The 11,866-nt window shown below is 38.9% G+C and overlaps 1 protein-coding gene across 1 annotated transcript in view; it reads left to right on the plus strand.

Moving 5' to 3' along the window:
• Positions 1-11,866, plus strand: part of DIRC2 (disrupted in renal carcinoma 2) — a gene marked incomplete at its 5' end in the record, with an annotated part of 68,345 nt that overhangs the window by 50,952 nt on the left and 5,527 nt on the right. The window contains one exon of the mRNA XM_005873212.2: positions 8,241-8,423. Within this exon, the coding sequence (XP_005873274.1) occupies positions 8,241-8,423 (183 nt within the window). The remainder of the gene's footprint in view (positions 1-8,240; positions 8,424-11,866) is intronic.

Raw genomic sequence — 11,866 nt, forward strand, 5'->3', positions numbered from 1 at the left:
ATTAAACCTATATCTACAATATCTGATCTATTCTGGGACCATTGTTACAATGGATTATTAGTTGTGCCTCGTTCCTGCGAGATAATCACTTCTAGCCCTTAGAGACTCTAAACATAACCATCAACGTTTGGAGGACTGGACTGTGTCAACAAAGAGGCTAAACAAGGGACACCACAAATTAATAACACAAAGAAAGAAAATCATCTCCACTGCTGAATACTGCAACAAAATATGCCCATCCTCTTTTGGAACCACAGTTTCACGCACTGCGTATTTTAATTATGGTAGATCACGAAGGCCACAGCAGTCATTTTTAGGAAGGAAATATGAGGCTGAGAAGAGAAACACAGCTCAGTGATACAGGAATGTGTATCAGTGAGTGTGTATGCATACATATGTATTCTGCCTGTTCCACACGCTCAAAATCTATGAAGAAAGACTGTGTAGTTAACAATGTGGGTGTTTACTCTTTCTCTTTATAGGTATGTCTTTATTTCCAAAAGGATTTGCAATATCAAGTTTAGATTGTAGAAATATTTTTAGTAAAGGTCTAATATAATAACTCCCAGTTATTTTCCTAACTTTATCATAAAATAAAAATTCAATCAATATGCACAAGAATAAAAGTTTATCTAATAAAGAGTATTAATGTTATAAACCTACTCTTTAGGGAAATTTCTTGATTCTAATTGTTAATAATTCATAATAAAAATGTATTGTTATTTTGTAATCCTTATTTCTTATTTATAATGCTTTTTAATAAAACCACAAACAAATTCTCTATTATTCTTATCTATCTAGAAGCACCTATAAGATTTCTGTTTTTCATATCCTAGTTAAGCTCTCTTGCCTACATCTTTTTTTTTTTAATATATTTTATTGATTTTTTACAGAGAGGAAGGGAGAGAGATAGAGAGTTAGAAACATCGATGAGAGAGAAACATCGATCAGCTGCCTCCTGCACATCTCCTACTGGGGATATGCCCGCAACCAAGGTACATGCTCTTGACCGGAATCGAACCTGGGACCTTTCAGTCCGCAGGCCGACGCTCTATCCACCGAGCCAAACCGGTTTTGGCGCACATCTTTTAATTTTGTTATTGATCTACTAAAATGAATCCTGGTCATCATCTGATATAACTTATCCCATAAATGTATCAGTGTATCTCTTTCATTACCATCCACATAGATCTTCATCACACTGCAATTTGAATACCTCCCCAAACGTACATTACCAATTCTGTTGTTAGTTAGCTCTGGGTCCTGGGAAATTCTTCCTTCCATTGAAATAACTGATGTGGAACAACACAGCTTCCACAGAGCAGGCCAGCTCCCTCCCTCTTCCATTAATGGCCCTCAAAACATTTGAAGACATTTATCATGTCTGGCCTTAGCCTTTTAATCTAACCATCCCCCAGTTCTTACAACTCTTTCTCACTGGACTTGGATTCCACACCACTGACCAGCATAGTCACTCTCTTCTAAACCTACCATTGCTTGCCATTGTCCTTCTTAAAATGTACTGCTAGAGTTTAGCACACCTTTCCTGCTGCACTCAGCACTTAAGATCAGGAGGCTCTTATTTCTCATGATTAGACATTGCTTTTTCTAAGAGAATGAAGAATAATTATCTCCCGAACTCTTCTTGTGCATGTAAATGGCTGCTGAGCCAATAGGCACCTATCATATTTCTTTAGATTCAGAGTGATTTGAGGACAGAATATGTCCTATTAATTGTCCTCGTATAGTGGCTTACATATATATAATAGGCTCCTGATAAATGATTTTGAAGAAAGACTTAAGCTAAAGTTTTCCCTGTTATATGCCTAAGCAATAATTTTTGGACTCATTTTGCATTTATCACGATTAAAGTTCATCTCTTTCTTTGTAACCTTTTGGTGCTCTATTTTTGATTTCTGTCATCTGTCTTATGTGCAGTCACTTCCAGCTTTGTACTGAATACAGATTTGAGGAGCATGCCTGTTGTGTCAATACCATTGAATAAAAGAAATACCAAGCCTTGTTTGTGTTTTTCCAACCTGACACAGTGGCTTGATGGAAAACATGCTAGATTCTGTAGGCCTTAATTACATTATTTTTACCACTGCTAACTCACTTTGTTCCTATATAAGTCCTTTTGACCTTCAGAACTTTGGTCAGTTCATCTGTAAAATACCTTACCTGCCTCAAAGAGTTGATAAGATGATAAAATATGATAATATATTTGAAAATATTTTCAAAAATGTTTTTAAAAGTATGTAAATCCAAGATTTGAAATTGTTCTTGTTATTGATGATATCTTGAGAATCTCATTAGATGTTGAGTGGAAATAGTCCTTATCTGAAATTTTGTGTTTGTTTTATAACTGCTACTCATCTAAGGTTTGAGTATTTTGGTTAAAAAATGTATTTATACATAGTTTTATTTCCCTAAAGTTTAGTAATTTGGTTTGTCATTGGGAGCAGGGTTGGGGGACCAGATGTTCAGGGTTATGATCCAATTCATGTTCTTGAAACACATCCATTGTAACTGTATTTTGTGCTACACAGGGCTTTGTGTTTTTATAATTTAAATTATGGGCCTGTGAATTTTGTTAGCTTCTTTGAAAGAACTCTACATCAGCATTGTGTTTGTTCTGCTAAATTACCTTGGCTTTTTAATTGAAAGGCAGTCTGTTATAATTTTAGTATGAGTACTATAGAAAGTCATGGAAATATTTAATGATCATGTAGTTTGAACCCTCTCTGACGAGCAGGAAATTATCTTGTCTGCCTGACTTTTAATAGATGACATTCACCCACTAGATCTGCCAAACCAGTATATAAAGACAATGTATCAGGCTCTAAACTGCAAACTCAAATGGAAGTCAAATTCAGGCTCTTAAAAATCAGCTTCTACTTTCGGCATGCCCCAGAACACTGGGGAGGAATATTTTAAATCAGTCCTGACAGCCACCTTCCCCCATTCTGCTTATGGCGATCTTAATTTAACCCTTTCCTGTGCAAATTATTTTGATTCTTTAGTTTCTACAATAAGAAGTGATTTCAGCATATCCATCGAGTGTAAAACAACCTTTTGCTGATCTTTTTTTGTTTTGTTTTATTAATCCTCACCCAAGGATATTTTTCTATTGATTTTTAGAGAGAGAGAGCGACAGAGAGAAACATCGAAGTGAGATAGACACATCAATTGGTTGCCTCCTGCATGCACCCAGCCAGGGCCAGGGAACCTGCAACCAATTTATGTACCCTTGACTGGAATCGATCCCAGGACCCTTCAGTCCTCGGGCCGACACTCTATCTACTGAGCCAAACTGGCTAGGGCTTGCTCATCATTTTTATAGTAATACTAGTGGCCCAGTGCACGAATTTGTGCACATTGAAAGGAAATTAATTAGAAGAAATATTTTAATATTGCTGTTTGCCCTTTCTCTATAATAGAAGTGTTAACCAAAATCACGATCAACAGTGACAGATCGAAACACACGCATGTGATTGGCGCCAGCAAGAGCTTTACATATATATAGATAATGCTTAATTAGACCTGCTTTCTGATTTAGCTAAACTTTCTCCAGCCCAGTGAAGCACCCCAACTTCTCTTTCAGGTAATTGTCAGCAACACAGCAGGAAATATCAACATGAAGCAGATTGTTATTGTAGATCATGCAGGGAGAACAAAGGGTAAAATATTTAACTGCAGCAGTGTTTGACTCTATTCTGTGCAGTGAGAAAACCTGACGTCATTTTCAAGGTCCACCATTTCTTACTTCTTTTCAGTCGGGTCAAGTTTTTAAACTTCCTAAATCTCTGTTTTCCAGCTAATTAAAAGAAAATAGGACTCCACTGAGTCTCCTATCTACCTACTCCAGGACTTCTGTGAGGATCAAATGAGATGAGGCATGGGAAAACACTTCACAGACATTTGATTAAATTGTGAAATATTTCCACCTGGCTATAAAGCAAGTCATCTTCCTGGGCTGAAGAAACTGCAAGGAGGATAGTCGCTAGGGAGAGGAAGCCAGGCGTTGCTACGTGACATCATTACCTGGTGCCCACAGCCACCGTTTTGGGGCCGCATTTTACACCATGGGGTCCCGGCAGCGTCAGTTGCAATTTGGTGGGGTGGATGTCATTCCAGGGTGGTAGCAGGGCCTGTGTCCCACTTGGGAGAAGCCAAGTGTTGCTTTGTGGGCACCACATCCACGGTGCCATTTCTCTGTGCACATCACGGCAGCACCAGTCAGACACTTAGCATATTAGCCTTTTATGTATATAGACTAGTGACCCGGTGCACGGATTTGTGCACATTGAAAGGAAATTAATTAGAAGATGGCCAGCGGGGAGGGACTGGGCGAGACAGGCCGGAAACGCCCTGGAGCCAACCTCCCGTGGTCCCTCCCCGGCTGGCTGCACCTGGGGTGGCGCCGTGGCTCGAAGGGTGTCTGCATAGTGAGCAGGGTCCCTCTGGCATGTAGGGTCCCTTGGCCTGGCCTATGGGGATCAGGCTGAAACTCCGATATCCCCTGAGGGGTCCCAGGGTGCAAGAGGGCACTCTGCAAAGTTGCTGTTGTGCAGGGTGTGGAATGCAAACACAAGTGTGCAGTAAACCAGATTCAGGGCCAACAGTGCCCCAGCAACAACATAACCCACAGCCAAACGTGGAATCACATGGCCCCATGAGGAATCGGGATCCCTCCTCTCTGGTTTCGGGATGCGTCACCCGAGAACTGCTGCTGCCAAGTCACTGCAGCTCTGCAGCTCCTGCATTGAGCATCTGTCCCCTGGTGGTCAGTGCGCATCATAGCTACCGGTCGTACAGTTGGACACTTAGCATATTAGCCTTCTATATATAGAGATACGAAGCAAACATCAAGAGTAAGAGAGTTGAATGAAAATACTCACTTTTTTATTACTGGCCTCTGAAGTAATATATTATTCATCACAGCACATTTTTCCTGTGTATAACAGGAATTCTAGTAAATAAAATGGGAATGTTTATGTCAAGGCTCCTGCAACAAGACTGGGTTATGTGGCTCGCAGGTGCAGACATCATTGATGAGTCAGTGAGCTAACAATTTTGCATGAAGGGGAGTTGGATGAGCTACCAATTCACTATTTTATTACCAATGAAATTTCCCTTTTTATTTTGTCAAATAGGCAAGATATACACATAGTTAAAAAAAAAAAACCACTCAAATTCAAATGATAGATAAAGGGTATACAATGAAAAATGTCTACTTTCCTGTGCCCCCAATTTCCCTCTCTAGAGGCAACCCTGAATGTCAGTTTCTTGGGTATTTGCCCAGAGAATTCTATACATTTGCAAATGTGTGTGTATCCTTTTTAAAAATATAACACTTGTACCTTTTTTATTTACATATCTTAGATGTCCTTAATACCAGTACATATAAAGTTAATTCATTTTTAATGATTGTGTAATGTATCTTTGTTGGATGTTTGATAAATTTTTTAATGACCAACCTCCTATTGATAGACATTTAGCTTGGTTGTAATATTTTCATGCTACAAACAATATTTCAGTGAGTCTGCTTTATATACTTGGACTTGCAGGATAAATTCCTAGATCTGGAATTGCTGGGTCAAACAGTGTGCATTATTTATTTTGATAGACATTTTCAATTACCCACCAGAAGATGAATTATTTACAGCTCCATCAACAATAAAAATTTTATTTTTCCAATGACCAAGATTTCCTCTTCCCTTCCCACAGTTTAGATACCTAAGAAACTAAAACTGGAAGATTTATAATGAGTATAAACTGAAGCCACGGGAGCTGCATGGCCATGAGAGGTTTTCAGACAGGGCTCTTCCCCTGCGTGACCAGGCTCTCCTTCTCCGAGATATCCCAAGTTTCTTTCTCTCTCTCTATCTCTTTTCTTCCCTCCCTCCCTCTCTTTTTTGTATCATGATTGATAAAAATCAGCAAACTCAGATATCTCTTTTCAAGACTCCATACCCATAGATGGTCCCTTATCAGTATGTCCTCGTCATTACATTATCTTTCTTTTTTTAACAACATGCAATTATTCTATTATACAGAGATTATGATTATTTTGTAGGTATTACATTTGAATTTGCCTGATTATACATTACATGTGAGGGTATACATCCTTCAGAAATACAAATGTCAAAAGGATTATTTCCAAACATATTTTCTAAAGAATAGTAAGTCTGTCATAGGTTTATGAATTCTTAGCAGTAGCACTTTCTAGTTCTTAAGGGTTTGCTTTTTCCTGTCACTTATTTAAGTGTTGTCTTGTTTTACACTCCTAGGCCTGTCTGTGTTTGGGTCAATAGCCAAATCTGCTCTGATTACCATTAACTGCCCAATAAATTATTATAAAATGTTTTATAGATAGAATACTTTATAAAAGCTACCAGTGATATTCCATCCCTGGATTTCCTAATGGGTCACTAGTGAGTCATGTGTTAGGTAGAATTGGTGATTGAATTACATGATCTATGTCTAGTAAATATACAGCGAGCATGTAGTGTTAGGTTTTGTTGTTTCCAGGAATCTCTTGACAATTACTTCATGATTTAAATGGTATTTATTGTAACTATTAGATGCTTCCCATTTAATTTTGTGGGTAATTTGGTCACTGCTTTAGCCAGTAGCATGTTCTTTATTCACTGTCATCCTTTTGTTCTCTATTTTCATGTGTCGTCTATGCAAAGAAAGTCAAAGTAGTCACCAGCTATTTATGTTATTAGAAGGAACTAAATATTTTATAACCCTGAAAGGCCAGTATAATTGGAAGAGGAAGTGGGAGTTGAGGTTAATTGGAGAAATTTTATTAGAAAACAGTGGATATTATTTTTTTACCCCTTCAACAATGTCTTAGACTGTTAATTATTGTAATCAGTATGATAAATTGTGGTAATTTGCTATGCTCTATGAATAATACATTAACAGATTTAGGATCACTCCTTCACTTTCTGTACAGAAATTTCTTTTCTTAACAAATATTTTTATTAAAAATATTTTCCTGGTAACCTTAACCTTAGAATAAGTTCTATGCATTATCACTAGTGGGTATGATATACTTATTAGTCTATAGGAAACATGTTTTAGATTTCTAAATAGGATATCATTTTTTCCTCACTGGTTCCATTTTTACCTTCAAATTAAAATTGGTGAAGGTTTGTATGTAAGCAGTTTGTATGTAGCAAATGATATAATTATTTGGAGTGGGGTGCATGTCTCTAAACTTTATTCTAAGAAAAAGAATAATGTCCTTATTCAAAAATTTTACTACAGAACAGGGTTAATAGGCTTTTTATTGACTAATCTAGGGTTCTAACTACTATTTTTTGTTGTTGTTAATCCTCACATTGATTTTTAGAGAGAGTAGAAGGAAGGGAGGAAAAGAAAGGAGGAGAGAGAGAGAGAGAGAGAGAGAGAGAGAAGAGAGAAGAGAGAGGAGAGAGAAGCATCAATGTGAGAGAGACACATTGTTTAGTTGTTTCCTGTATGTGCCCCAACCAGGGCTGGGGATCAAACCTACAACCTAGGTATGTGCCCTTGACCGGGAATCGAACCCACAACCCTTCAGTCACGGGCCAACATTCATTGGCCAGGACTCTAATTACTATTTATTATGCATTTCTAGATGAAATTTTTTTGTGTTCCAAAAAGTTACAAATTTTAAAACAACAGTTGACACAAAACTCATTCCAAAATTGAGGACTAATTCTATTTTAAGTGTTTCTTCTGGAATTACATACTGAATAATTTTTATTTTGTACCAGGAGGGTTGTTTTTTACCAGTCTCTTTAAAGATGTAACTTTCAGTAATACTTAATGTTTCTTATACTTATTCTTAGATGTTAAGTTCTCTTTAAAATGATAGAATGAGTCTAGATTTCAAATTTAGTTGCTATATTTTATCTATCTCTCTATGTGCCAGGAGTGTATGACTAAGGAGGAAGAATCCTTTTAATTATATTACAATGGTAAAATTGTTTTTGTGCTTTGGAATAAGCCACCAAAAAGATAAAACAATTAAACTGCTAAGCATCTAGCAACAAAACTTCTCCCTATCTGCCCACCGGAGCAAAGAGCTGACGGATATATGATGCCTTGTCAAACATTATCAGCTGCATTGAAAAGAGATGAAACTGCAGAGTCAATACTTATAAGAGAGAAGACCCAGAAGACCTACCTGCTGGGACTCACGCTGCCACCGGGAAACTGACCTGTTTGTGTTTTTATTTCAGTGACGTTGTATGCCTCCTGTATTCTCCTGGGAGTGTTCTTGAATAGCAGTATACCTATATTTTTCGAGCTGTTTGTGGAAACTGTCTACCCAGTTCCAGAAGGAATTACTTGTGGAGTTGTCACTTTTTTAAGTAATATGTTCATGGGAGTGCTTTTACTTTTTCTCACATTTTATCACAAAGGTAAGAAATTTGGCTTCTTGTTTATGATCTAAACTAGAGGCCCGGTGCATGAAATTCTTGTGTGTGTGGGGGGGCAGTGTCCCTCAGCCCGGCCTGCACACTCTCCAATCTGGGATCCCTCTCGAAATCCAGGACCACTGGCTCCTAACCACTCGCCTGCCTGCCTAATGCCTCCAACTGCCCTCCCCTGCCGGCCTGATCACCCCTATCCCCCTGCCAGCCTGATCTTGCCCCTAACTGCCTTTGCCTCGGCCCCCACCACCATGGCTATGTCAGGAAGGAAGTTGGACATCCAGAAGATGGCTGTTTCACTGGTCTAATTAGCATATTACGTTTTTATTAGTATAGATGTGTTCTGAGAGGGGTTTTGTGGCACTGCTATATAGGAAATTTATATGGAGAATTTTCATTAAGACCAATTACTTTAGTTGAGCTTTTACATACTAATAAAAGAAAATACCTTCAGTTTTTTAAAAAATGCATCCTAACATGATCTAATGTACCCTTACCCCCCTCCTCGAATTTCTGATTTAATTAACCTGGACCAGGGCCCAGCATTTATAATTGTTATAAATTCTAATATGCAGGTTCCCATTGAGAACCACTGGTATATTACTTTAAAGAATATTTAGAATCTCTTAACAGAGGTATATATTAATGTCAGGAGTACATAGTTTGAAGCCTTGGAATGAATGAGAGGTCACCCAAGGAGTATAGAGTGTATAGAACAGCACTGTCCAAACGGAGCTTTTTATGATAATGAAAATGTTTTTATCTGCACTGTCCGGTACAGTAGCCACTGGCCACATGAAGCTAGTGCAGCTAAGGAACTGGATTTTTTATTTCATTTTAATTAATTCAAGTTTAAGTAGCTACTCATAGTCATGCAAGAATAGAGTGAAAAGAAGGTTGAAGTTAGGACCCGGGGGTACACATTTGAAGAAGAGGGAAATCCATACAAAGGAGGAAGGGATGGGGTCCTGAACCCAAGTAGAGTATTTGCCTTGCACAAAAGGAGATAGGAGAGAAGGCTGTGTCGATGGGCATGGAGGCAGATACCTTTGCTGGGCAGAATATTGAAGGAGTTCATTCTAGATGGCATCACCGTTCTGCTTAGAAGCCAGTTCATCTATTAAGAGTTGGTGGGAAGAAGGTGGAGAACAGGCTTCAGGAGAGAATGAAATTTTCACATAACCTTTGAGGGGCGGGAGGAGGCGCTACGGGGACAGCTGGAGAGGTTGTGGGGCATGTTGAAGCAGGGCCACTGGTGTTCGGGTTCGTGGTTTGTATTTTTCTGTACAGTTGTTTGGTTTTCTCTGATGTTCTCTCTTCTGCAATCCAAATCCTGTTTTACTGTTTTCAGAAAATTTGGGCATAATTAACTAGAATTGTTTTTGCATGTTAAAATAAGAACTCATGCTTGTGACTCTTTGAATAGAAAGCTTTTATTAATTTCTACTAGATTTATGTCCCATTTTATTTCTCATCTTAATCAATCTAATATTACTACCCTCCCACACTCTGGTTGCTATTCTCTTACTACTCATCAAATGCCAGTAAATGTGAATAATTTGTACATGGAAGAATCTTTAAGATTCAAATGTAAGAAATGCTCTAAAATGTGTTGCTCCAAGAGGCCTAATTGTTTATAGGAAGCTTTCAGACAAGCTTATAATTGAAATCGTAGCCATGATAACCTGCTTTCCTGGAAAAGACATTTTTGAAACTTTCAAAGCTGATGAAACAGAATTTGCCCTAAGTTTTGGGCAACTTTCGGCATCATACTTTCACTTAACAGCAAAAAGCATACACAGGATATATTCACTTCTGATTATAATTAACAACAAACTAGATTATTTCTGTCAATCAGTAATGCAGGTAAAGTAGGTTTTAGCTTTGCTAAACCTGATGTGTGCTTGGTTTATCAGATGAAGGAGAGTGACGTCAGTGACGTCAGACCACTCCTGACTGTCCTGGAAGCGTGTGTTTCCTTTAGAGAAAATGCCGTCACCACCTCCTGGACTAAGGTGTTTGCTTCCAGGGAGTTTTTTAAACAGAACCACCTGATAATTACCACCTATCAGCTTTAATCTACTTCAGTTATGTCACAGTTGCAATTAAGAGGCTCAGCACCTCTCTTTTGCCAGGTAAAGTATCAAAGATGGCTGTGTTGCCTCTCCGGGTGATAGAAACAATTTTCCAGCTCATGGGCACAGGTTTGTAGTGATCCTTGCAGCCCAGTAGAGCGTGGTTTTTCCTGTCTGCTGGAAATAGAGTTCTGTCCTCCCAGTATTTAGAAACAACAGTCGATGCCAGATATTGTTTCCCCCAATAACCCTCTTGTGTGCGGTCTCTGGACTGTAACACGTATTTATTGATCAGTTTAGGGCAGGGAATATCCTTACACTGTCTGACTAGAAGAGCCCAGGGCACTCCTGACCATTTGCTTGGCCAGCAGAATATCCCTGTCACGCCCAAGATCCTGACACTCCCCCAATGCTTGTTTTGTTTCCTTCCGGATAACTAGCTGGTTGGTATTAGTAGTTTAAATATCTAGACTTCTATTTTAAAGAATTACTTTTATATATTTGTTTTTGAGGGTGTCTATTGAAGGCACACAAACATACCCCACATCTCTCTGAGGCTGCAGTCCTCAGGACTAGGAAAACTGTGTTGAGAATCTTACACATACAATTAATTGGTGTTGTCCCAAAAGTCGTGCAGCAAAAGTTCATGTGCCTTATAACTGAGGCATGATGATACAGAAATTGCAATTCTCAAAATTCTGTAAAATTATTTCCTAAAAATATCTTTTAGCTCCACAGCCTAGTACCCTCGACAGTTTTTATGATACATTGAATTCCCTTCCATTAGAGCCAGTGTTCAAATGTCATCATTTAGTCATTTTAAAACTTGAAAAATTCACCCAGAAGTTAAGTTGTATGTCAGAATTCAGCTGTTAGTTACATGATTGGAAGGCCAGCTTTTTAATCATCATCAAGATCTGTGGCTCTTTAGGTCTCCTCCCAAAGAAGCACTGCACTTCCTGCCTGGAGTTCTGTCTCCCACAGTGTGCTGCCCAGTAGGCGATTCCGTCAGACAGGTTTTCAGGGCGTACAGACCGGCCTGCGGTGAGCCCTTTATACGGGCTTGCCCAGCGGGAAAGGCTCCACTGGCGATTAGCTTGCAGCTCATGGCCATCGCCACCCTCAACAGTGAATGTCACTCAGGCTCCTACACCGAGGCACTGGAGCCTGGGGTCACAGGGCTCCGCAGGTCCTATTTTGATTCTGCTTTGGGTACCTGGGACCGTGTCAGAAGTTTCTTTTCTTTTCTTTTTTTTTAAATTAAATCTTTATTGTTCAGATTATTACATTGGTTCCTCTTTTTTCCCACCATAACTCCCCTCCACCCAGTTCCCACCCCACCCTCCACCCTCACTC

The sequence above is a fragment of the Myotis brandtii genome, unplaced genomic scaffold, assembly GCF_000412655.1.
Source record: "Myotis brandtii unplaced genomic scaffold, ASM41265v1 scaffold4, whole genome shotgun sequence".
Taxonomy (NCBI): Eukaryota; Metazoa; Chordata; class Mammalia; order Chiroptera; family Vespertilionidae; genus Myotis; species Myotis brandtii.